At 39.0% G+C, this 23,367-nt stretch overlaps 1 protein-coding gene and 1 non-coding gene across 2 annotated transcripts in view; one reads left to right on the top strand and one right to left on the bottom strand.

The window, feature by feature from the left end:
* Positions 1 to 234: 234 nt before the first annotated feature.
* Positions 235 to 23,367, bottom strand: part of LOC121272777 (caspase-6-like) — a 32,416-nt gene continuing 9,283 nt past the window's right edge. The window contains exons 4-8 of the mRNA XM_041179592.1: positions 20,867 to 21,016; positions 17,468 to 17,544; positions 13,830 to 14,005; positions 5,450 to 5,603; positions 235 to 1,352 (exon numbers count right to left, since the gene is read on the bottom strand). Coding sequence (XP_041035526.1) covers positions 1,114 to 1,352; positions 5,450 to 5,603; positions 13,830 to 14,005; positions 17,468 to 17,544; positions 20,867 to 21,016 — 796 coding nt within the window. The 3' untranslated portion in view covers positions 235 to 1,113. The remainder of the gene's footprint in view (positions 1,353 to 5,449; positions 5,604 to 13,829; positions 14,006 to 17,467; positions 17,545 to 20,866; positions 21,017 to 23,367) is intronic.
* LOC121285657 lies at positions 14,539 to 14,702 on the top strand. Its single transcript, XR_005944738.1, has one exon. It is a non-coding gene; the product is annotated as a U1 spliceosomal RNA (small nuclear RNA).

Genomic DNA, 23,367 nt, shown 5'->3' with positions numbered 1-23,367 from the left:
TCTAAAATAAATAGTCCACACCTATGTGAACTGATACTAGGAAATTTTAAATTTCCCGTTCATAGTTAATGAATGTCACGACTGTCCTAACTATCTGAGCAACTATTGAGTTTGTGACTTTGACCAAGTAGGCTTTTACGACTGAGACCCAGCTTTGGTAGAGTATTTCACTTACAAGGAACAGTTCACATAGCTGAAATTTAATAGGCTCTTGTACTAAAGGATGTGAATCAATTAATATCTAAAAGTTTTTGTGTTTATTTAGATACTTCAAGATTATACAAGTAGGACACCAAAAAGTAATCAATCACAATGCACCTGACCCACAGGAAAACATACACAGACTTCACAGCTACACTCAATTGTGGGTCATTTTCTTAGTCTATAAAAACATGAGACAAAATTGTTCCTGAAAACATTCCAGTTATGGATATATTTCATGGCAAGAAGTGTGAAGAAGAGTTAGCTAGAAATACTGCACCTAGTCACTTTCTGGAGAGCATATGTTACTAGTAGGCTCACACCAATGAATACCCACTTACTCAACCATATGAAATAGCTGGTGCTGCAGAGTATTGTGGAAGAAGAGGAAATAGTGGAATACACTAGATGTAAATGAACATGCCTTTAAAAAAATGTCATTTAACATGGAGTCATGACAGCCATATAAAAAGCTAATTTTTAAAAAGTTGCCCTTCAATAATTCAAAAATACAGAAGACAGCCTTGAAATTACTTTTCATTGATTTAGCTAAATTATAGAACTTTTCAGTCAGGCAAAGGTGGAATCAGTTTTGATTTTTTTTCCTGAATTGGTCATTATAACTAAACTACATACTCACATGATAGGGAAAAGGACCTATCTTTGGTTAAACTTTTTTGTGAATCATTTAGGTTTTTTTTTTGATTGTATAAAAGAGCATACATGTGCGGCCAAAATGTGTTTAACTGGAATCAGATTTACTGTTCAGAATTGCACATCCAATAGTCCTTGCAGAGTAAGTAATTCTATCACAGTTCAAAATCTTGGACTACAGATTAACAATTTACTGGGGGGAGAAAAAAGGCTTGGCCAAGATAAACCAAACTGCGAAGCAGAACAAACTCTAGACTGCTATGAAGTCTTAGGTTTAAAATACAATTTCTTGGTAAGCATTGAGGCAAAGCAGGGCACTTGTTTCTTCCCTATTGCATTACGATCCAGGCATTTAAAGACACTTCGCTCTGACACCTTCCTGTTCACCAGTGTCAGGAACTCTGTGAACTCGATCTGTGAGCCGAGGTGCTTAAGCAATTCGCAGAAATCCTGAATGTACCAAGAGCCATTTATAGTTTCTCGATGAGAATAGAAACCTACGGTAAAAAGGAAATGTTAAGAATATTGAGGTTGAAAAGAATGTGTACAATTTTAAACATTGATCATCTTGACCCAGATTTTCAACAACTTATTTATACTGCATCTTTTAATATAAACCCCACCACCCACCCAGCCCCAGAGACATTTCACAGCAAAACCTGACAAAGCCATGTGAGGAGAAAGCAGAGCAGATAATCCATATGCTGAGTCAAAGAGGTAGGTTTTAAGGACCTTCTTTAAACAGGAAAATGAGGTAAAGAGACTTAGGGAGGAACATGCAAAGCTTGAAGTCAAGGCAGATGAAGGCACAATTGTCACTGGGGAAACAATTAAAATCAGGGATCTTCAAGAGACCAAAATTAGAGGAAATTAGAGATCAGGAAGGGCAATGCCATGGACAGATTTGAAAACCAGGACGAGAATTTTTAAGAGGTTTTGCTTAATCAGGAGTCCAGTCACTAAGCCAACCTGCACTGAAGAAGAGGACCCAAGCCTCTGCATCAATTTCCCAAATAGAAGTCCTCTCCCACCCAGGAAAGATTGCTAGGTATTGGGACAGTAATGATATGTATCAGGATTCCTCAAATGTAGATAATGCTGACTTGAACAAGCAATTCACCAGCCTATAATGTCACATTAGCAAAAATGCACACATTGATTAAGTGACAGGTGCAATTTAATTCGGATGAGGCAAAATAAAGGTTTGAATTATAGACAATGATGAGCAATCTTTTGCTTTATGTAATTTGCAGATATATATATATATATATATATATATATATAGTAAGAGTACAAGAGTAAAAAAGGGTTTGGCCAGTTTTCACTAGGTGTGATACTTTGGGCACTCAAAGGAAATATTTAAGCCGTAGAGAGCACTCAGCAGAGCAATTCTAGGGGTTGGAGTTTCTTGTGACAATGAAAGATTTTCATTGCAAGTAAGAAAGCTAAGAAAATATAATCTTTTTAGTACAGTGAATGGAAAAGACCTTTTTCCTCTGGATAGGGAGTCAGGGATAAAATTATCAGTGAGAAGTGTTATGGAAAATTTACTCAAGTTATTGGAGCAGAGAATGTTTTACCAATGTAAGTGGTGGCAGTAAAAACCAGTGCATCTTTTAAGGGGAAAAATAGTTGAAGCAGATATGGAGGAAAAAGAACTAATCCAACTTTCCATGCTCTAAGTGCTGCATGAAGTAGCTACACAAAGTGGATGCACTGGTAGTAAACTTCCAAGAATCCTTAGATTCTGGACAAGTCCCAGAAGATTGGAAAGCTGCCAGTGTAACGCCCTTATTCAAAAAGGGAGGGAGGCAAAAAAAAAACAAGTAACTATAGGCCAGTTAGCTTAACATCCATCATTGGGAAAATGTTAGAGTCTATTATAAAGGATGTAATAGCAGAGCATTTAGAAATGCATAATATAATCAAGCTTTATAAAGTGGAAATCATGCTGATTTATTATTAGAATTCTTTGAAGTAACAAGCAGGATAGAAAAAAGAGGAACTAGTAGATGTAATATATTTGGATTACGAAAAGGTACCGCACGTAAGGCTCTTTAATAAGATAAGAGGCCATGGTGTTGGGGGTTGCATATTAGCATGGATAGAGAATTGGCTAACTAATAGAAGACAGAGTTGGGATAAGGGGGGCATTTTCAGGATGGCAACCTGTAACTAGTGGAGTTCCACCGGGATCAGTGCTGGGGCCACAATTATTTACAATATATATTAATGACTTAGATGAGTGAAATGAATGTACTATCGCCAAGTTTGCGTGTGACAAATAGGTGGGAAGGCAAGTGGTGAGGATGACGGTCTGCAGAGGAACGTAGATAGGTTAAATGAGTGGGCAAAACATTGGCAGATGGAATATAATGTGGGAAAATGTGAGGTTATGCATTTTGGCAGGAAGAAGAGGAGCTGAATATTACTTAAATGGAAAAAGACTGAAGAAAGCTGCAGCAGAGATGGATTTGGGAGTCCTCGTACATGAATCTCAAAAAGTTAACATACAAGTTCAGTAGGTAATAGGGAATGCAAATGGAATGTTGGCCTTTATTTCAAAAGGGAATGAAGTTTAAAAATAGGGAAGTCTTGCTAAACCTATACAAGAAACTAGTTAGACCATACCTAGACTACTGTGAACAGTTTTGGTCCCCTTATCTAAGGAAAGATATACTGGCATTGGAGGCAGTCCAGAGAAGGTTCACTAAGTTGATCCCAGGGATTTTCTTAGGAGGAGAGGTTGAGCCTGCACTCATTGGAGTTTAGAAGAATGAGTGGCGACTTTATTGAAACATATAAGATTCTTAGGGGGGCTTGGCAGGGTAGATGCTGTGGGGTTGTTTCCCTTTGTGGGAGAGTTTATGACCGGAGGGCATAATCTTAGAGTAAGGGGCCGCCCATTTAAGACAGATGAGGAATTTCTTCTCTGAGGGTAGTGAATCTGTGGAATTCTTTATCACAGAGGGCTGTAGAGGCTTGGTCGTTAAGTATATTCAAGGCTGGGATGGGCAGATTTTTAATCAGTAAGGGAATCAAGGGCGATGGGGAAAAGGCAGGAAAATTGAGTTGAGGATTATCAGATCAGCAATAATCACATTGAATGGCGGAGCAGACTCGATGGGCCGAATAGCCTACTTCTGTTCCTACGTCTAATGGAATTAGGCATGCATCTGCCCATGCTTACACAGGACTGACAATCAGAAAAATGGAGCATGTCCCAAAAGGTGCTAACCAATATTTCTTTGTTGTCAATTTTCACAGCAATAATTTTAATTTGGAGATTTTTAAGAAAGTATATATTGCCAAAAGTTAGTCCCCATTAACAGCAGGTCGTATGTTAGGTATGCTCAGGACATCTGATTGTAACACTAACATTCACAACATCCACTGCCTCAAAGTTCGGCACTAAACATTCAAATACCAAAGTAGCAGAGTGCACGGATGTTTGAACTCAATAGTTAACCCATAAGTTACTGATATTTTGATCCTTATATATAGGATGAGTTTTGGGGATCACTAAGCCAGTTTTCTGGCCATACTGCTTGATTGTCTTGAACCTCTTGAATTAGGAGTGGGAACCTGAGCTAACCTTCCCCTCTCCAATTGTTTTCCAAAAGGCCACTTGCATGGGGCTGTGCCCCAGCAAGCAATCAACAGAGGGTAGCAGAGAAAATTAGTAATATAACTCTGATAAGATTCCTTTATCAGTCCTTACTATTAAAAGCATGGAAGAAAACATAATTAAAACTCTCCTTTTTTCTTTTGCAACATTATTACTAATGTTACTGAATGTACTCAGTAGCTAAAGCTCACTAAGTCATAGAGCAGAACCTGAGGGAACTAATTTGGGTGATGACAGTTCAATAGCCAGATGCTCAGGTTACTTGGCCAGAACTAACTACTTGTTGACAGACCAGATCTGCCTGCAAATTTAGAAGAGGCTTGGGGACCTGATAGCACATCCCTCAAGCACGCAAGCCAATATAAATTGTGACTTGAGGTAATTCTCCTTTTGGGAACATATGCTGGTGACATTTGATCACCACTCCAGATCAAAGAGTGGGAGTGCTTCAGTGACTAAACACAGCCTAACTGCTTTCCACCAATTGGTGGATTGTATCAAACATTACTTTGAGACTTCATTTTTCAATGTCAGTCACGAAAAAGAGCCAACACAGGTGTTGTTGAGGGGGGCGGGGGGAAAAATGGGAAGAGCAATATCTCACAATAGATATTTTAAAATAGAGCTGGCATTTACCAAAGTTGACTTCTCTGAATGAAGTAGTTAAGTAAAGCTATGGTGGGATAACATAGCACAATAGTTAGTGGCCAATCCAACAGGACACAATGATCAGGTACTGGAAGAAAATTTAAAACAGAACTAGAAAAAACAAAAAAAAACTCAGGTGTACCCCAAAATGGGATTCTCTATATTGCTTGGGGAAGAATAGATATGAGAACAGTCACATAACCCACACAGTTTGAAGTTCTTAAAAGGATACACTAAGCAGTTTTTGTTCACCTTGTGGGATGACAAATTACAATTGGCATGTAGAGGTTGAACAAATGAGGGAAAATACTTTATTACCTTCAGCTACTGAATAGCACATAATGAAATCTGCACCAGCAGGTAATGTAGGCATGGTTCCTGTATCAACAACCACTTCATTCACCACAGGCTGTATTGCATCCACCTCATCCATGGGCATTACTGGCTCATCATGTTTGTCTCCTCGACATGCCTGAAAATCATAAATGGCAGCAAGATGCTCAAAGAAAGTTGTTTAAAATAGAAAAAGAATTCACAAGGTAATTACTGAGAGGGAGGCCATTCCAAGCCAGTCTTTCATCAGCACTCAGACCTGTAACATTAAGGACTAGCCTCATCGTTCCTCACTGCACTGCCTCCTGTGGCCACAATTTTCCCATGTCCTAGATCAGGACATAGTGTTCTTCTGTGGTCTGACTAAAGCACTATCCATAGTTTAATTATGACTGCTGCCTTGCAGTGGTTGAATATTGAATCTAAGATTTCCAAGTCTCTCCACAACATTATCCTTAGCTACATCAACACAATTCATGGAATACATATCACCCATTCTCATATATAATACTTTACATCAAGCTACATTAAAAACTTCATTCTGTCCACTTAGATGAATTGCATCATGTCTATCTTAATTTGGTAGGCGTTATAACAATGGGATATGCAGAATCACAAAATTATATAGTCACATTTTTTTTTAGAAATTACATGTATTTGTAACCATACGATTTTGTACAAAGCTAAATTAGAATGGATATTGTAACATCTACAGTAATAGAGTAACTGATTTTCACTGTTACAACCTTGTATGAATGTTAACCCACTGCTATTACTGCATCGCTATCACCTTAAAAAGATAATTCATTTCCTTAATGGGAACCTCAATATCCAATATTTCATGTTCATTAAAATTGAGTCATTGGTAATGTAAATGCTTTTTCAGAATGCTATACTACATTAAAAACAGCAGGAATCAGTTCCCAGCACTTGTACTGTTCAGTAGGTTGTTCAAAGCTATTAAACTGGTGCAGCTACCTTGTATAAAATGGTTTTGTTGTTCATCTAAAAACATATGAATGTGTTAAAAATTAACAAGATACATGTACAGTTTGAGTGATTCTGACATCAATAGTGAGGATTTACATAGCTTGGTTCAAACCTCTTGTCATGAAGCTATTAATGTATATATTTTGTAAAATATTTTTCTTTTAAAGTAGAGATTTAGTCTGCGGGTATGTCTTAACTGGATTAAAGCCAGCTCGTCTGGGTGCTTTGATGTGTACTAGGTTGAGATGTAAACAGAGAGGTAGAGTGTATTTGCATTTTTTGAATAGAGCTTTCAAGAAGTGGGGTGAAAACTTAAAGCCTTTCTAACATATACCAAGCAATATGTTTATATTACTAATAAAATTTGGTACAATGGAATGGGGTTTCATTGTTAAAAGGTAAAGTTCAAAGAAACTGGTGAGACAATGACAATTTGAATTCAATCAGTGGTGATAGGTATGATTTCAGTAGTTTTCAGGTATGTAGGGCAGAGGCAATTAAGATCAAAAGGCAGCTGTAAGCCTCCAGCTGGCTCCAAAGTGAAAAGAACCTCATTTTGAAATCATAAAGAGAAAATGCTTTGCCTGGTGTTTGGTTAAGTCAATGGATTGCTGTTGCCTTAATGGAGATTAGTTTGCGAAATTGTTAAAATCCATGATAGTAGTAATTTGTAGCCATGTGTATACATTTTAACCTGTGTAAATTAATAAACTATTTCACTTAGTTTAATGTAAAACCTCAAGAACAGGTGGTCTGATTCCTGAATTTAGAGTCGCATCTCAAACAACACTTAAATTATAGGTATGACAGTTGTTTTAAGTTTCCCTCTGGGATTTTTAAATAACTCCGCTTTACCAACTCCATCGGTCAAAACAACTGGGGGCTCGTCCGGGATAAATTACATTTCTATTTCCTCGATTGGTTAGGAATTAGTGGATCTTAAAGCTTATGCTTATGGGAGGCACTTTGAATTCAGGAGTTGGTGAGGTAATTTAGAAGTGGTGAGACTGCAAGATGGCTTTGGCAATTGCTAAGCCTTGTCTGGGAGTAGAAAAGATATCTAATGAGGTTGGTGAGAATAACCAAAAGTAAGTTAACAGAGTTGGTGGATAAGTTACAATTGGGGTTACCTGCAGGAGCTAGGAAATCAGATATAATTAAGAAGTATAGTGCAGCATCTACAGTTGGAAATGAAACATGACACTTGTGAGTCATGGAAGTAGTGAGACTTCAGTTACAAATGAAGATGCCAGAATTTGAACAAGCAAAAGGACTGAAAAAGCTTGAATTTGAAACAAAGGACAGAGAAATGGCTTTTAAAAAGAGAATTAGAAATTGTGAAGAAAGAATAAGAATTCCAACAGAAAACATTGGCAGGTAGAAAAGAGGTATCAGTAGGTGAGGAAGGGTTTATCTCTAGAGTAGAAGCCAGTGGGAATATGTTTAAATTTGTACAAGCTCTTCCAAAATTTGAAGAAACAGATCTTTATTTCATTTGAGAAGCGAGCTAAATAGATGAAATGGCCACAGGAAAAACTGGACATTATTATTACAAGTTATTAGGTAGAGGGCTTGAGGTATATGCTTCGCTTTCAGAAGAAATGTCAGTGAATTATGATGCGGTGAAAAAAGCTATTTTGAGTTGGTTCCTGAAGCATACAGGCAGAAATTTAGGAACACGAGATAACAGCCAACTTATACTGAGTTTTAAAGAGTAAAACAAAAGCAATTTTGACTGGTGGATACGGACATTAAAAACAGACAACCTATGCAGCTCTTAGGGAAATCATTCTCTTTTGGAAGAATTTAAAGATTCAATCTCTTTGGTCATGAGAACTCCTGTGGAGGAACAGGGGGTTGATTCTGTAAGACAAGCAGTAGAGATAGCTCTATGAACTAACTCAATCATCAGCTAAACCTTTTTTCTGTCACCCTTTCAAATTGGAAAAGGATAAAAGGTGGGAAGGTGAAAGGAAGGCAGCTAGTCAGGGAAGAAAAGGAGTAGCTGGAAGTTCCCAGGAAGTTTTTTCTCAGAACAAAGAGGAAGGTGCTGAAGGTAGAAGTGACATTCGAAAATTGAGGTGTTTTCATTGTAATAAAGTGGAGCACACAAAGTCACTGTGTTGGAGATTGCAGGAAAAATCTGTAGGAATTATTGGGGTATAGAAATGCTCTGGAAGTAAAAGTACTGTGGGTTCTGAGGTTCAGGCACAGGAGAAACCAGTGGTTTGTGTACAGGTGAAACAGGGAGAATCAGTGAAAGGTAAAGAAGTGAGAAAAGTGAGTTTACGCAAGAAAATTCTGAGGTGCAGGTTGCAAAAATGTTTAAAGATGTTGTATGTGAAGGGAAAGTCTTTCCATGTGTACAGGGTGGGGTAGGTAAAGATGTTAAAATATTAGGACACACAGGGGCTAGTCAATCCTTAATGTTGTGGGATAATGGTATTTGTTGTTCAGAGGGAGTGTTGCAGGAGAAGGTGGGGTTCATCGAGATGCTAAATCTATTTCGTTGTGGAAGGTAAAATTTAAAGAGCAGGTGGAAGACAGGTGAAGTTTTTGTTGGAGTGGTGGAAAAATTGCCCATTGCAGGGGTTCAATTTATTCTGGGTAATGATAAAGCTGGATGCCTATGGTAGTTGAGCAACCTGTAGAAGTGTTTTCAACAGAAGTGCTACAGATGGAACATCTTGGATTGTTCCCTGATTGTGTCATAATGAGATCCAAAACCATATGGAAGAACAAAACAAACAAGATAAACAGGCATTTCAAAGGCAAGAAGGGTGGTGTCGAAATCCAATTAGCTGGCACTGTATTTGATAACATTGTTCAGGAGCAAGGAACGCAGGACAGTTCAGCTGAAGTGTTTAACTCAAAGAGGTTAGTGGAGTTACAGAAAAATGATTTGCAATTAAAACAGTTATATCAGAAAGCTTATTCAGAAACTGAAGCAAAATGTATTCTGGTATGTTATCTTCAAAGGAATATATTAATGAGAAAATGGTCGGATCATGTCTCAGCAAACGAAAGCTGGAGGGAAGTGCATCAGATTGTTATCCCATAGATTATAGAAATGAGATTCTGAGGGTTGCTCATGAAATTCCAATGGGGGCACATCTAGGAATTAGAAAAACACAGGAAAAGATGGAGGTTTTTTGGGGGGGCCAGGATTACATAGGGAGGCAGTCAAATTCTGTAGAACCTGTCATATATGTCAAATAACAGGAAAATCACAGCAAGTGATGAAAGTAAAAGCAGATAAAGGTGGCTAAAATTCGTAGTTTTGTTTCTGCAGATAAAGTATTCGTTTTGTTACCAGTACTAGGGGAGTCCTTAAATGCAAAATTTAGTGGGCCTTTCAGGTTTGAAAAGAAATTGAGTGAAGTAAATTATTTAATAAATACTCCAGGTAGAAGAAAGAAGCAAAGGGTGTGTCATGTAAATATGCTTAAAAAGTGCTTTGACAGGGAAGAGGAACAAAAAGAGGTGTTCATGTGATGATGGATGATGAGAAAAAGAGGTAGAAATGCCGGACTCGGAAATTGATTTTCCTTTAATCCAATTGGATAATGAAAGGGTGCTTGAAAATTTAAATGAAATATTGGCCTGAGTTTTTCAGGTGACGGTTGGGCTCAGCAGGAGCGGTCGCATAGCCAATCATCGCCTGCTATCAGCTCTGCGCTGCCATTTTACGTGGGCGGGCCAATTAAGGCCCACCCAGCGTAATATACAAGCAGTAGTGCTCAGCACTATCTGTGCAGATGGGCGGGGGGGATGAAGAGGGAGAGAGAATCGGGGCCACTGCGCATGCCTGTGAAAGAGCACTTCGATCTGAGGCACAGAGCTGCCTCAGGGAGATTGATTTGATATCAAAAGTTAAATAAATGGGTCAAAAATTTATTTAAACATGTCCCCTCATGTGACTATGTCACATGAGATGGGACATGTTTTTATATTTATGAAATTTTTAAAATTTATTTAATAAAAGCTTTAGGAAACCTCATCCCGCTCGTGCATGAGGTTTCCTAAAAATCATGACGGCCGCTTGGTCTTTTCATCTGCCCGCCAACCATAAGGTTGGATGGACAGCATTAACAATTACTTCTATTACTTTCTTAATGACCTTAATAAGCCGTTTACATATTGGCGGGTGCGCAGCCGACTCCAGCATGCACCCACCTAACGAAACATTGCGGGATTGCGCGATGTCGTCGGGACACAAGCCTGATGTCATTGCGTGTCATTTTATGTGCCGGCGTGTCAGGCCCGCCCCCGCAGGCTGACTGAAAAATCCTGCCCATTGATTTAACTTCCAAATACATGTCAAAGTGATTTGGAAAAGTTATTGCAGTCACACAAACCTATTTGTGGAAATAAGTTGGGAAAGACACATTTAGCTTTACATAATGTATGTATAGAAATATCATCTTCAACAAGGCAACAGTCTTATAGATTAAAACCAGCAAGATTATCACAAGTACAAAAAGAAATTGGTTTCACACTTCAGAATGATATCATTGAGTTTAGTTGCAGTAACTGGAGTTCACCTATGGTGCTGGTATGGTACCGAAACCGGATGGAACACAAAGACTGTGTGTGGACTATCAAAAGGTGAATGCGGTGACAAAAGTGGATTCATATCCCATACCACGGTTGGAGGATTGCATTGAGAAAGTGGGACAATTGGAATTTATCACAAAGATTGACTTGCTAAAAGGATATTGGCAGGTACCCATTGTCAGAGAGAGCAAAGAAGATATCTTCTAAAGTCATGCTATTTGGTATGAAGAATGCACCTGTGACAAATAAAGTAATTGCAGGTCTAAGCAATTGTGTGGTTTATCTTGATGATTTCATTGTTTTCAGTCAGACGTGGGAGAGGTATTTACAGCATCTGGAAGAATTATTTAGTCGACTACAAGAAGCTAACTTGGCTAAAATTGAATTTGCAAAAGCGCAAGTTATGTATCTAGGCCATACCATTGGACATTGTAAGGTGGCTCCGAGAGATGCGAAAGTCAAGGCAATCATGGATTTCCCAGTGCCTACAAGAAAACGAGAAGTTTTGAAACTTCTGGACATGAGTGGGTTTTACTGGAAATTTGTACCAAATTTTGGCCAAGTGATTGGTTCACTGACTGAACTATTAAAAATCAAGAAGTTTCAATGGATGCTGGAATGTCAGAAGTCATTCAGTAGTTTGAAAACTGTATTAACTACAACGCCAGTGTTGGCAGTACCAATTATGCCAAGCAATTCAAGTTGGCCATTGACGCAAGTGATATAGGCATTGGGGTTGTACTGTTACAAGACGACGACACTGGAATTGAAAAACCGCTGGAGTATTTTTCCACGGAAACTGAATGTACAACAGAGATGGTATTCAACGATCGAAAAAGAGACTTTGAGTTTGGTGCCAGCACTGTGAAATTTATAACAAAAACAGAATTACCTGGAAAAACTCAGCAGGTCTGGCAGCATCGGTGGAGAAGAAAAGAGTTGATGTTTCGAGTCCTCATGACCCTTCGACAGAACTAGGAGAATCCCCGGAAGAGGTGAAATATAAGCTGGTTTAAGGTGGTGGGGGGGTGGGGTTGGGTGGGGGCAGAGAAGTGGAGGGGGGTGGTGTGGTTGTAGGCACAAGCAGTGATAGAAGCAGATCATCAAAAGATGTCACAGACAGCAGAACAAAAGAACACATAGGTGTCGAAGTTGGTGATATTATCTAAACGAATGTGCTAATTAAGAATGGATGGTAGGGCACTCAAGGTATAGCTCTAGTGGGGGTGGGGGGAGCATAAAAGATTTAAAAATATTTTAAAATAATGGAAATAGGTGGGAAAAAGAAAAATCTATATAATTTATTGGGAAAAAAACAAAAGGAAGGGGGAAGAAACAGAAAGGGGCTGGGGATGGAGGGGGGAGGTCAAGACCTAAAGTTGTTGAATTCAATATTCAGTCCGGTAGGCTTTAAAGTGCCTAATCGGAAGATGAGGTGCTGTTCCTCCAGTTTGCGTGGGCTTCACTGGAACAGTGCAGCAAGCCAATTTACCTCCCACCACCTCTCTAACATCTACTTCAGTTGGTCTGACTGTCGGTAAATTATTATTAATTTAGGATCTTTCGACAAGTTCAGCTCTAAGTTGATGAGTCTCCCTAATGCTCAACTCAGTTTCGGTTGTGACCATTTCTATCAAACACGAGCGTCCAGATCTTGCTGTGAGTGATGAAACTATGGCTAATGCCACTAACTGCGCTTTAAATTATATAATTACCTTGCTCGTGGGCTGCAGCAAGAACTTGCTCTGCCTCCTGTCGTTGCAGCACGGATCCACTAGTGAAGCCTAGTCATGAGGCACAACTCCAACTAAGCCCAGCCCCATTTAAAATTATGAAGATATGTCCCTTGCAACCTGCCTTTGGCTCAATGGCAGGTAAGCATTTACAAATTTTTCTTTATTCAACTTTTAATTCTAGCCATCCATTTCCCCCACCCTGGAACTCCTAGGTCTGCCTACCACCCATCACCTCCCACCCCCACATCCCCAGCTCTGCTCACTGCCTACCGCCCACCCCCAGCACTGCTCACCCCCACCACCCAGCTGTTCGCCAACATTGGTGTGACTAAGGAGGTGTGAGGGTGGGTGGGGTGAAAACAGAGCTGTAGACGCTGAAGCGCCTTGACACTCCCCTTCATTTAAAAGGATACACCCTAAAATCAGAGTATGTCAAGAGCAAACAGGCCAAGTTTACATGCTGACAGGTCTCAGTGGGACTGTCAGCATGGGCTCCCATGCAGCCGTTTCTGACCAACTGCAATTCCTGGGTTCCAGCTTAAGTGTGCTGCCCGGAACATGCAGTGCCATTGCAGCTCTAAGAGAAGAGCTTCTCAGTGTTCGGCTGTTGAGACCAAAAAATCTGGGCCGAGATGTTGGATAAGCAAAACAATCCATAACAATTTTTGAAAATTTGAGAAATTACCATGATCAATAGTATCAAGTCTTCCACAACTTTCCTCAGCTTCAGAGTTCTGAGGAAGAGTCATCATGGACTCGAAACTTTAATTCTGTTTTTCTCTCTCTCTCTCCCCACAGATACTGTCAGGGTTGCTGAGTTTTTCCAGCGTTTTCTGTTTATATTTTATTAAGCTGCAACCAGTGTTATTCACTTCCTCGGAGAGAAAATTTATGGCTATTCTATTCTAAAGACCCAAGTATTACAACTAAATATATGGACACTAATTCTAGATTAAAGGTATAATGCTGCAGTTATGAAGTTGAAATACTTCCACGAATAACTTAAGAAAAATAAAAAGCAAATTCAAAATGTCCACATTTTACCATTTAGAAAGCCGAAGATGTATATGGATTTACTCTACCTGAATTACAAATATTTTAGGTTTTCCAACCAGAGAAGGGCATTTGTCTCCCCTAAAACGTTCAGTTATTTCTTGCAGGCTTATTTTTGCATCAAAGGCAAAAATGTGATTGTTCTCCCCATGACTAAGAAAGACACACAGAAAGCAGTCTGCATCAGAATGATTTGAAGTAGCCACTGTGAAAAGAAAAGAATATTTAAAATCTGATCTGAAATAGTAAGCAAAAACCAAAAATAAATCATACATGGCAGTTCTGAAATTGAATTTTGCAACCCACTCAATAGATTTGATGTCCGAGGTAAAAAAAAAAAATTCTCCCTAGGATTGAAGTAATTACTGAAATGGCTTGGCTTATTCACAGCTGGAATTCTCCATTACAGATTCCTAACCTGGACATTGGTTTATGTACTCTCCCAGGATGAGAAATGTCAGCCTTTTAGCTGAATTCTGACTTTGGGGTCATGGAATTCTGCCCTCAAAATCTTTTTCAACCTCCACAGTGGTGTACTTGAAATATATTGCTCTTTAAACATTTTAAAAAGGACACATGATGAGTCTCAGTTTCCTGGTGGGAGGAGGAGCTGGGCCCTCAAATCGGTCTAGGTCTCGCTTTGGTCCACAGAGACGTCATTCATAACCCACCCCCATCCAATTGATTGCAGCTGACATTGACGGGAGTGCTCAGTCGATTGGTTGTGTCTAATCAGCTGGGCTTACCTGGCAGGGGAGAAACAATGATCATGAAGGTTGTTCTCCCAGGACGAGGCTATCCCATTGCACATTGGGTGTGCTGATGCCTGCGATGTCCCCAAATGCGGGATACTCGACTGCAAAATTTGTGGTAGTGGGGGACTGCGTTTGCACTCTCCCCTGATTTCAAATTCTAATCAGCTGGGACAGTTTGATTTGAAATGGCAGTGGGTGTAACTCTTTTGAGTCAACGAATTAAAAACTAAATTAACAAAATTGAGGACAAATTGGTAAGCAGCCTCTTAAAGGGAAACTGCAAAAACAAAGGCAAACTTAAAGGAAGCTTACAAACATTAAAAAAGAGGGACTGGACCCGGGGACAGAACAGACCCAGCCTGGCTTGGCCCTTCTACTGACTGGCTACAACATGAGCCATCGACCAGGAAACAACCTGTCCAGAAGCACAAAGCAAGGTAGGGGAGCAGTGGGGTGGTGGGTTCGGTGGAAGGGGAAAGTCTCTGAATTTAGAAGCAGCTTTGCACAGAGGAGCGCCTGGCATAAAACTGGAGGAGACTTTGCAAGCTGACAGTTAAAAATGAAATACAGATTACTGGAAATAGCATCACCATCTACAATGGAAAGACATTAATTTTGGGAAGATCAGAAAACTAGGAGACAGACCAATTTAGTAGGGTTAGATAAAGTGTACCAATGTGACCACTTTCTCCACAAACTGCAAAACATTTGCTTATATTTTAGTATTCAATTTTGATCAAGCATTATATACGAAATATGAATCACCTCTAACTTGATCACTGACCTGGTGTTTTTCCAGTATTTTCTAATTTCTGAAATGTAATGGTAATAGCCATGCCAATCATAACAGTGTTGTAAACAATGCCAACTCATTGGTACATCACCAAAAAGATCATCTTCCCCCCACACCCCCGGTTTCTTGCTACCATCGTCAGAACAGGTTGAAGGCAGGACTGGAGCCTGTTGGATCCTATTTATTTCTATACTGTATATCTACATCAATAGCTTAGATGAAAGGACTGAGTTTAACATCCAAGTTTGCTGAAGATACAAAGCTAAGTTGGATAATAGGCTGTGAGGACGATGTAAATAGGCTGCAAAATGATATAGGCTGGGTAAATGTTTGGGCATCAAGGTGACAAATGGAGTATAATGTGGGTGGTCTGAAATTTTCCACTTTGCTTTTCCATCCTTCCTACCAGAGTACTTTTTAAACAGAGAGACTCTGCTAGGAAGACTCATGTTACAACTGTGCATTCATCTGCCATAGGGAAAACCAAACGAATCAGTTAGCAATCTTTGCAAAAACTTTGATACACATTTATGACTACATTTAAGGTCATGCTGGTGTTAGTACATGTAATACAAGTAAATTCTAACTGCATTAAACGATGAAATGTTGAAATACTAAGGTTACTTTGCCAATTTGAAGTAAATGCATTGGTCCACATTCTTTACAGTAATAAAAGGTAAACAAAGGGAAAAACAAAGGGCTGGATTGGTTTCATTTTATAAACCGAGGGCAGAGAAGAGAATCGTAATACGTCTTGTCTAATTTTTTCTGCAACCCGAACTCCTTTTGTGTTCATTGTGTGAAATGTTGGTTATGGCTTCAGATGCAAGACTATTACGTCTATTGTCCCATTAAAAAATCTTTGCCCTCCACCAACACCCACCCCTTTCCTCCTCTCGTCAGCCAGCTTTCATACTTCCCAGTTTCAGGTTCTTGGTCCCTACAGCTCAGTTCTTCACCACTCTGCCATCCATCAGCCCAGGTTTGAATTTGCCTTGAATAAATACATGCCTATCCCCTTGAATCCCTGTTAGAATTTTCTGAAGGGCTCATTGAGACACACATCATTGCCCCATTACAAACAACAAACTTGAATACTTTCTCTCTCCCAATCTTCCCACAAAGCACATCCACTAGAGACTAACCTTGTCAAACCCATCTGCTCACCTTCTCCATTGTTCTCTTAGATTTCCCTCCAGAATTAACATTCACTCACAAACAAACCACCCACGCCTACTGACATCATGGCTTTGACTCAAACTTGGCTCACTGGCAGCAACGCCTTGTTTCTTACAAAGGAAAATAGCAATAGACCTTTCAACCCCACAACGCTGTCTGCCATTCAATAAGATTATAACTGGTCTGTAATCTCAACTCCATTCATCCACTTTCATTCCTTATCCTTTAATATTTTACTCAACAAAAATCTGTTAGTTTCAGTTTTCATTTCAGATTTCTACTTACCACCTGGCTATACTTTGCAGAATCTATCCCACCTAAATTGCCATGGTGGCAATGTGGCTATTATCACCAAATCATACCTTGGTTACTCTATGACTTTCCCCTCCTTCAGGATCCTCACATTGTTTCACCCGCTTAAAAATATTGTCCCCAAATCCCAAGTTTCTCGCCAGGATATCTATCCCCTTTTTCATCTCTGCCTCTACATGGGGTGACACTCCAAATTCAAATTCAATCATTTCAATTCCATCACAGCTCTTCTTCCCCTCTTCTCTAAATTCTAGATTCCTCAGTCTTCCCTGAATCTCTTTCTCCATGTAGAATCTCTCATCTGCATCCATGTTAAGCCCTAACATCTCCTGTGACCCCTTTCCTTCTGTGGTCTCGATCACAGACAAGACCATCCTTGAGCACTTCCTAATCAGCCACATCCTTCTATCCTTTCAACCACATGCCCTGCTGCACCAGCCCTAGAAAAAGAATTCCCCCAAGCCACTTGCAGCTACACTTTCAAACTCCCAACTCCTTAGGCTTTCATCCTTCCTTTGCTATGATGCAGGTTTTTTTTTGCTCAAGTACATGCCCATCTGATGGGCATTTCCTAGCAAAGCATTCACCATTTCCCAAAAAGTTGTCGTAAAAGTACATTGTGTGTTACCTTCATGAATTATCTGCAACACCTCTGATGATTTGGCATTATCATAAGCACGCACATCAAAACCCAGCTCTTGTAACCTATTTAAAAAAAAGCACATGTTGACTTACCCATATTCAATTTTTTATTTCTTGAATCATCCCCTTAGGGTCTCCTTTGCTTGCTACAATTCCTAATCACGAGCAAACAAACTGTAAAATAAGCCAACTCCTATTCTGATTTTTGATTAGGACATGTACAAGAGTAGCCCAGCCTGGGGTGATGTCATCCAATACTTTTCCCTCCATGCAGAAGTGCTCTGCCGAACAATACATCAATAACTGTGCAGGAACTGCAGGAGCAAACCAACATTCTATCACTCTTATACAGAATGGTGGTGTTGAACCCCTCTACATAAATTTAATTTGATTTTTGTAAAGTAACTTGTATAGTGTAAGCCTTTGTAAATCTATGTAAGCCAGCACCAGGATACTATTTTAGGCCAACTTTGTAAATGCATGCTCTTCAAAATTAATATTACAAAATGGTAGGTTTGGTATTCTGATTTCAAAATGGCTGACGTGGCAATGTAATGAGGAAATAGATCCAAACAAATAAAATGGAACATAAAAGTCTCACGTGTTAATTCCAATAATTTAATGTTGAGGAGGAATGAATCTGAAGCTAGCCTCTATGTTAAAACAGGTTTATTTCCAATATTGCAAAGTAAAGTCATAAACTCTCCCAGTTCTTCTCAGATACCCAGAGTGAACTGGTTTATATATTCTTACAATGATTCACTAATCCTTCCCTAATTGGGGACAGCTGTCCTTAATTACCAATTTAAAAGCACGTATTCTATTGTAGCACAATTTTACCATTAATATCATATACACACACTTAGAATCGGTCTGACATTTCCCATAGCATTTCTTACCACACTCTTAGGCAAAACTTCCAACAAAACAGCACTGAGATACCAGTCTTTCCTGATACTTGTCTGTTTAGTTAGGGAATCATGTGACATGGCCCTTTCCTGTACACGAGAATTATCATTTCTGCCGGCTGAGGGAGGAGGAATGGTTGGCAAGGGAGTACTGATCTAGGAGCAAAGGGATAAGTATGATGGGAAATGGGCAGGAGTGAACAGCATGAGAACATTCAAAGGAGGAAATAAAACAAAGGAGGTCATTTTAACTGATGGGGTGAGATGGTATCTGATAAGTGGAGTGTAAAATGGCAGCCTAAGTTTACTTTCCACTGCCTTCAACAGAAAGCAACAATTCCCACGGGGAGGTACAGCTGAACCTCTGGCTCCCCATTGAAACCTCTCACTCCCAGTACATTAATTCCAGTTGAAGTATAATGTTTTTAAAACTTTTAGTCTTTGTCGGGTTGTGTTGTCTCATGGTTCTATAATAGACAGATGAATCACAGATAACAGTGCATACTGTGAATTACTATCCTCACTGAAATCAACATTCAAGAACCAGACCCCAATATGACCACAGTAATTGAAGGAGAGGCAGGAGTTGGAGGGGAAAATTGTCAGAGACTTCCCTGATGTCTCATTAGGTATATGTGTGGCATGCTATTGAGTCAGAGGCACCTGCAAGGTCAAGATTTGATGCTTAGATGAGAGGCTGTGGGGAGTGAAAGCTGTCAGCTAGGGTACGTGCTCCTGATCACTATATATCAATCCCTGCTGAAAATTTACATGTCTGGACAAGAGAGAGGAGGGGGAAAGGACAAATAGGGCCTGTAAATACCCATTCTTGGTGTACGTTATGAAAATATGCACTTTTGCTGACTCTTTGTTTTTGCATTTTCAGGCAAAAATATTAAAAGTGCGTTCTTAAGCAAATGGACATTTGCTTTAATGTAATCTAAGCTCCTTGTATTAATTGAAAGGATGCAGTTCATAGGAACAGTTTTAATAACAAGCAGGGAATATTATTAAATAAAAGGTTTAGGATGTTGGACGTTCAAACTGATAAAGGTTCTGTTCAGTCTAGTATGTGTAAACTGCTTGTGGTTACACAAGGAGAAATTTACATAACGTGACCTCACTTAACCTCAAGCGAAAAAAAGTATGTCAAATTATATGAAAAGTAATCAAAGTCTCTAGCCGTGAGGGTCAATTAGTTTAACGTTTTCGTAAAATTCTACGTACTAAATATCTATGCTGTCATGCATGACTAACAGAGAGGTCACAAGAAATGAAATTGTGTTGGTGATTCCTCGATGGTGATGCACTGCAGCCTAGCATCAATTAAATTCTTTTGTTCTGCTGCTTCCCCACCTTTCCTTTGTCCAACAAGTCAAACCTCCTCCTGCATTGACCCTGAACTTGAGCTTCTTCCCGTTTCTCTCCAATCCCTCCTCATACCTTTTCTGATCTCATCTCATCCAAGAGACCCTGCTCTTGTTCCCTTGACCTCATTTGCACAAAACTACTGACCACCCAATTTCCCTTTCTCAGTCCTATGGTCACTCATACTGTCTATAGTTCCCTCTCTTCAGATGCTGCACCTCTCCAGTTATACCCCATTACCTCTGGAGTACATCCCCTTCTCCCTCCCCCAGGGATCTACACTTTGCCATGTTCTCTTCTTCACTTACATGCTGTTCCTTGACAAAAGAAAATAAATTAGGTTAGCCTCCATATTCAAGTCAACACCACTCAGCTTTACCTCTCCATCAGCTCCTCTGATGCTTCCATGCTGGCAGATTGCTTCTTGGACATCCAAAATTTTAGAGCAGTTAAAATTTCTATGTAAACTTCATTAAGAACTTAGCTTCTGCACAAACTCTGCACCCTTGCCACCAATTCCATCCCACTCCACAACGGAGAAAGAAAGAGTGTATTAGAGTTCAGTTAGATACAGAAAAGAGAAATAAAAGTGGGAAAGAAAATTTGGATTGAGAGTGAGAAAAGGAAGACAAAAAGCAAAAGGAGGAGTTTTATTTAAATTTTAATTTTAAATCTTAAATCTTAGAAACCTTTAAAGAAACAACTGCAGGAATGAGACACCAGAGTTTCAATTGTTTCCCTTCTGGGCCTCGGAAGTTGAGTAGCATTGCAGAAATATAAATCCCATCATTAAAAAAGGTCCTTACTTTGTTAAGTAACTTGCTGCAGTAATTAATTTTAGCATTGCAAATGTAACCATTTCTGCAAAGAGGTCGAGAGTGAGCTCCCATTTTCATAACATTAACAGCAGAGAGGCACATACCATCCAGCAATTTGTGGTTATTTGCAATTTATGCTATATCTCTTCCCTGCCACAAATTGTTGAGTTAATTACATTGTTATAAGAGTATGCAGATTGTGCTTTCCCACCCACCCCCCAAACAAATCTCAGCCATTAATTCAACTTTTATGATAATCATACTGCAATATATTCCAGCAAGCCAGCATACCTTCTTTCCAGATTGAATTTATCAGCATTTGTGCCTCCTCTATTAGGCAAGTTCAGATACCAAAAAAACCTCTCATGGTTGAAAATTAAAGCAATCCCTCGCTTTTTGTGCTTCATGTTGTATTCAACAGATGGATCCATGACATCAACACTGCGACAAAAAACAGCCAAACTCAGTAAGCAATAATGTCACCTTTTGTCAAATGGACAAACAGCTTCCATGTCAACCAAATGTCCTTGCAATAGGAAGACAAATTTAATCAAAGCACAGAAGATGTTTATGCCAAAGGCAAGCTAGACAGAAGTTAGCCATTCATCCATACTTATAGGAGTATTTGTAAAATGCATCTAAAAAGCATGTTTACCCATTGTATTTTGAAGTACATTAGAAGTAGTCTGTGATATGTATTCAATATATACCATATCATTTTATGGAAACTCTTTTTACAACCTTTTCTCTATTTTATGTATTATGATTCAACAACTTAACCAATTGCTTCTGCTCCATTACATACTTACATCATTCGATAAAACAACTGATATGAAATCCAGAGTAATGGAGAAGATTTTTTCTCAATGATTAGTTCAAGTCAAATCTTTAGGAAAAGCAGCAACTGCTAATCTCAATTCATTTATTCCCAGTGCTGCATCACTACTTTTTATATAAAAGATACCTCTTCTTCAAATGTAGCTTCTCTAAGCTATATTGCCATAATTCCAAGGAATGAAAATCAAAGATATCCCATAATTCTATCAATTTAAGAGTTTTACATACAAACCCATGTTGTGTAATAGTTCCTCAGTTCGCTTTGATGCAATGTTAATTGAGTATACCAAATTGTCATACAAAAGGAGAAATTTAATCGGATTAACAACAAAGCTCCAATTTTTAAATTTAGGAGACTAAAACTGAGAACACTTTTATAACTTCTCACTTAAATACCACCTTTCTTTTGCATTTGGGGATAAGAAAAAGTTACTTTGCCTCAAAAAAAAGTTGAATTTCATTCCTCATTAGATAAATGAGGATGTAACAAATTCTGCATCGATTTGTTGAAGAACAAACATGATCATGCTATCCTTTTTGTTCTTAAAAACATTCATGGGATCTGAACACTTACTGGCCATCCTTATACAACTGGAGTGGTTTGCTAGGCCATTTCAGAGGGCAGTCAAGAATCAATTACATTGTTGGGGTCTAGAAATACACATAGGCTAGCCTGAGGAAGGATGGCAGATTTCCTTCTCAGATGGGTTAAGAAAATTCAATAGTTGGTCACTATTCCTGATGGGAGTGTTTTATTCTGGATTTATTTAAGTATCTGTACTTAAATTCCTCAACTGCCACAGTGGAATTTGAACTTGCTTTTCCAGATCATTAGTCCAGGCATAACCACTATGCTACTGTGCAATTTGAACAGCCAAATAGTCTCACAGCACTCAACTCATGGCCACTTTAAACAAGTGCACAGGTCACTGCTAAAAAGTGGAAAAGCACTGCTCATTTGTATACTTCATTCACCCTCAAATAAAAAATGTCAAAGCTGTTTAAATAAAAATTAAAATGTGCAAAGAATGCCATAACAAGCCAAGAAGTGAATATCATTTTCAATATTAAGTGCACAATGGTCACTGACATTTAATTTGCAATTTATCCTTTTTGTATCCAAGCAAAAATGTCAAATTAATGTTTTGGCTCAAATGCCCCTTGGTCTATCAACAAATCTTTCAAAAATAGGTAGGTGGCATATTCATGAACTGAGTTGTATATTTACTACCTTGTTTAATTCCCTGCAGTTTCTCATTCTTCAGAACTGTATTAACTAATTGTACAATGGCCAACAACGTTATGGTGACTGTTGAGCCATTTGAGGGGTAAAATTAGCATTGTTGTAGGAGAATGGGGAGAATAAGCAAAATTAAAATCTTGAAACTTAAATTCTCTAGTCATTCCGAAAAGAATTAAAAATTTACACAAAGAACAAAGCCAGCCTGCCTTGATCTGGAGAAACATGATAGTGTAAAATCCCTCATACACATTTTTAATACCAGTTATTCATGAAGATTTTTGACCGACATCTGTTGTTAAACTGGAGGTTGCAACCCTGGTCTTGAATGGTTGAGTCATAGCTTTAAAGGCAAGTAAACTGTTTTACATTACTTCATTTATTTGGGTTACCAACCCTCCAGAATTGTCCCCGAGTCCCCAGGAATTGAAGATTAAGCTCCAGAACATCACTGCATGCAAACGAGGAAAAAATTCATAGGGGGATTAAACAAAATTGTGGTTCTTTCCTTTGAATATTTTCAAATATTAGTTATAAAATATTGGAGATGGGGGTGGTGGGCAGTAAAGCTGTTTCCTAAAAGTGAAGATTAATCCAATTGGATAACAAAGGCTCTGTCCCTTTTCCAATTGGTGAGGACAGGGTGTGTACCTGGAGGATGGACCAATGGTGAAACTGCTGTCCAAGGTCATGTGTTGCAACCACCAGGAATACA

This window comes from Carcharodon carcharias, chromosome 1 (genome assembly GCF_017639515.1).
Source record: "Carcharodon carcharias isolate sCarCar2 chromosome 1, sCarCar2.pri, whole genome shotgun sequence".
In the NCBI taxonomy this organism is placed as follows: domain Eukaryota; kingdom Metazoa; phylum Chordata; class Chondrichthyes; order Lamniformes; family Lamnidae; genus Carcharodon; species Carcharodon carcharias.
This window is presented reverse-complemented; position numbering and strand designations above follow the sequence as displayed.